Source organism: Belonocnema kinseyi, chromosome 5 (assembly GCF_010883055.1).
Source record: "Belonocnema kinseyi isolate 2016_QV_RU_SX_M_011 chromosome 5, B_treatae_v1, whole genome shotgun sequence".
NCBI lineage: Eukaryota > Metazoa > Arthropoda > Insecta > Hymenoptera > Cynipidae > Belonocnema > Belonocnema kinseyi.
The window spans coordinates 777,272-781,081 of record NC_046661.1 but is presented as its reverse complement, the minus strand read 5'-3'; the positions used below and the strand labels follow the sequence as shown (position 1 = coordinate 781,081).

The 3,810-nt window shown below is 33.3% G+C and overlaps 1 protein-coding gene across 1 annotated transcript in view; it reads left to right on the top strand.

Moving 5' to 3' along the window:
- The window catches only part of LOC117172823 (head-specific guanylate cyclase), a 373,978-nt gene that overhangs the window by 126,841 nt on the left and 243,327 nt on the right, over window positions 1-3,810 (top strand). The window contains exon 3 of the mRNA XM_033361067.1: window positions 1,234-1,316. Within this exon, the coding sequence (XP_033216958.1) occupies window positions 1,234-1,316 (83 nt within the window). The remainder of the gene's footprint in view (window positions 1-1,233; window positions 1,317-3,810) is intronic.

Sequence of the window (3,810 nt, the reverse complement as noted above, 5' to 3'; positions counted from 1 at the left end):
AGCTATCTAAGGATGGTACTATAGAACGCCACCTCAAGGTAGGCCTAGTGGCGCCATCTCTTGGTCAGGCCGGAAACTTATCAATCCACCCTCGTATGTTACCTTGAATAAAGATTTTTTTGTACGAGACATTTGTCTCTTTTATCTAAAAATAATCAAAATTGAGTGATCAATTTTAAACGTGTCTATTTAAATTATTACACTTTACAAATATAGGCAAATTAACAATCAAAAATGTTTATTTATTTTAATAATGGTAGTATTAAAAACATTCGTTTACGTAAAAAGTCAAATCAAAAAGATTTCTTTCAAAAAATGGACTGATTCAAAAGCGCACTCATTAATGCAAGTGAATTGATCTCATTGAATCAAAAAAATATAACATATATATGAAAACTATTGAAAGATTAAATGAATTCAAAAATACCATAGTCAATAAAATTTGATATAATAAAAAAAGAATTTTCTAGTAGGAATCTGTCGAATATTGTTTAGTATGTGGAATAAAAATAAATTATAGGATCTTTGATGTTAGGCACGAAACCAAACAGTAAAAACTCAACCCAAATTGGTACTGACAAGTACATTAGCTTAGCCTTTTTGAGTTTTCTCAAAGTAAACCACAATTTTCCCTATTTATCCTAATCCCTGGATTCAATCAGTTGCAAAATTCTAAACAAAATCAGAAAGTGTAATCACTCGGTCAGCTGTCTACACTACCTGGCGATGAGGATCGTTGCACCTTTGATTCGATGGCCAACAAAAAAAGGACGGAGATAATATTCTCTACGGTTTCATCAAAGAGAACGAACAAAGTAAAGAGGGAGGACGAAAAATAAAATTTAAAAACTTTTTCAGTTAAAATGATAACATGTCTCTTGTTGTTTTGCAATATATTTTATCGTTTAGTACAAAGATTAAAAAATTGCATTTTTAGGGGGAAAAATTCTTCTAGCCTTAAAAATCGTATAGCTTTTCAACAATATTTCGAAAAATCCATCTCTTATTTTTTTGGATATCTTTGTGTGCTAGGAACATTTTTTCCTAAAAATGTAATTTTTCAATTGTTTTCATAAACAATGGAAGTTATTGCAAAATAACAAGAGACATTATTCATAGATAAAGATATATTCTTTATCAAAGTACAAAAAAAAATTGGCAACAAATTTAAGGGTTTTCTTTTTCAAGAAAACAGGACACGACATTCCAATAATTAGCTTCTCTATGTTCCAGAGAAAAGCTCCTTTACAATGTCGAGATTGAAGAAAACTATAATTTACTGGAGGACATCTACGAAACGCTCAACTATGATTTCGGTAAGTGTACTTTCTTCTCCTAAAAGGCAAAATAATTTTTAAGTAGGGTGTCTACCTGACCGGAAAATCGAAAAACCTAATTTATGAACAGGAATTCGATTTAGTTATAGGGATTTGTTTCTAGAATGAATTAATATTAAAATTAAAAGTTAATTTTATATTTTATTACAGTATAAATTAGAAAAAAATTCTATTCTGTTAAATGCGCGTTTATTGAGACAAACATAAGTTCTGTTAAATTTATGGTTTAAGAATTTTCATTTTACTGATAAATTGAAGTATATTTAGTTTAGTTTAGTTTAGAGACAGGCGAGCAGCCACGGTAGGGCCCACCTGAAATACATAGATATTTCAACATTCCAGCCGCATTGTATTCACCCTGTCGTGGGGTTATACCCTATGTTGCGCATATGTTATTTCAGGTGGTTGTTCCCTTCAAGCATCTAAACCACTGTCTTTATGTCTTCATTTGTCAAACCCAGGATTTCTCTGCCTCTGTCCATCCTGTACCCAGAAGGGATTTCGCATATCGGCAACACTGGAGTTGTTCCCAGTATTCACGGTGCTTTGTTTGGATGCAGCTTTTCATGGCCATTCTGATACATCAAGGCGCTAGTCCCAGTACCGGCTCCTGCCCTATTATTACATTTCAAAAGTACTATTTACAGTAGCAGGATAAGCATGGTCTGGGTACCCCCGCTCGTATGTCACCTATATAGCAGGGATAAATGTCTCCCCATATGAGATAAATTTACCCCAGTCTCAACTTGAACAATTTATTTTACTAAAGTTATAAAGCATTTCGAAACATCAAAAAATAAAATTTTCTCTAAACGACTTGACCGATCGTGATGGTTGAAATTTATGTTGTAGAAAGTACTGAGGAAGTTTAGAAAAAATTCAAAAACTAAACATGTGGATGACACGGGGATAAAAATAATTATTTTAATTTCTAAATATTTTTTTTTAAAGAAAGTACTTTTCGAATACCAACCATTTTTTTCCTATACCATGCTCAACATTCATGTATTCAATATGTATATATGCAATTCTATAAGAATGAGGGACCATCTTCATTTTTAGCTTGTGACGCAAAATAACATATACTCAATAGTGTAATATAAAGCAGATGCAAAAGCCTCATTTAATTAGAAAAACATTTTCTTGTGAATTCCCTAGTCACAGTGTCAAGTGACTATAAGTAGATAGAAAAATACTTCTTTTCGTTTACTGCTGACATTCGCCAAACTAATTTCATGTTTGCCAGGATATACCACTACAGATCGTTAGTCAGATTAGCATCCCTTACTTTATTTACACTATATACAACTATATACTTCCTGTATTAATAACTAATAAGACATATATACACTATATACACACAAGATACCCAACAATTTATATGTATGTGTATATATATACACACTTCAAATTCCCAAAACATATGCATATTATTTATAGGCAATCTGCCGCTTCAAAATAATATGCATATGTTTTGTGCATATTAAGTGGATATGCTTAAATTGTTGGGTGTCTTGCGTGTACTCGCATATAGTGTTTATATGTTTTGTTAAGTTATTAATACATGATTTATATAGTTGTATATAGTGTTAATGAAGGAATGAATGCTCATCTCACTGACAACCTCCATGTGGTTCATCATGGGCACCACGGCGAGCCAGTACACAAGCGAACCAACATTCTGGAAGATAAGATAAATGTGAATTCAGATAGCTTGGTAATAGTTTGTCTCTAGTCTTTAGTCAGCTAAGTGACGGGCGAACCAATCACAGAGAAAAGTATCAACTTAATCACAAACTACCTGGCTATCTTATTTTCCTAAAATAATATTTCCATTGTACAATTAAACTGCAAATTATAGACCCAAGTCACTAAATTTTTACACATCGATGCACGCAAATTGAAACGCACACAAGACTATTTTCTTATGAACCGGTACCTTACTTTCGATGCGGAGATGGCTCTTTTCTGGAGCGTGCGAAAGACGATCTCATCAATACGATCGTCGCGGCCGGAGTGTCGAACAGTGATCCAAGATCTGAAATGAGGTACACTCCAATACTATCACAGGTCTATGTCCGTGTGAATATAGTAGGAGACGTTGTACATGAATTATTTGCGCGCGAACCTATTTCTCCTGTTCTGAATTTTAAAACTCGAAGGTGCACGATTGCCGCTCGGAAAACTCCGGCGGTTCTATATATATCTCGATCTGCTTTCAAATACATAAAATCAAGAAATTGGTATTCGAATGTCCCCAGGTTTCGATGCTTCGATTTTGAGGTTATGTTCTTTCAGGTGTAGAATATTATATTAATACTATTATATATATTATTAATGTCAATAATATAATTATATTAAATTATATCAAATCGTGGACCCTAAGAACACGGAGCGACCCAAGGACAACCGCCTTCTGCATTTTTCCCGCAAGTGTTCTAGCATATTGTTGACACGCAGGGATGCTTTTTAG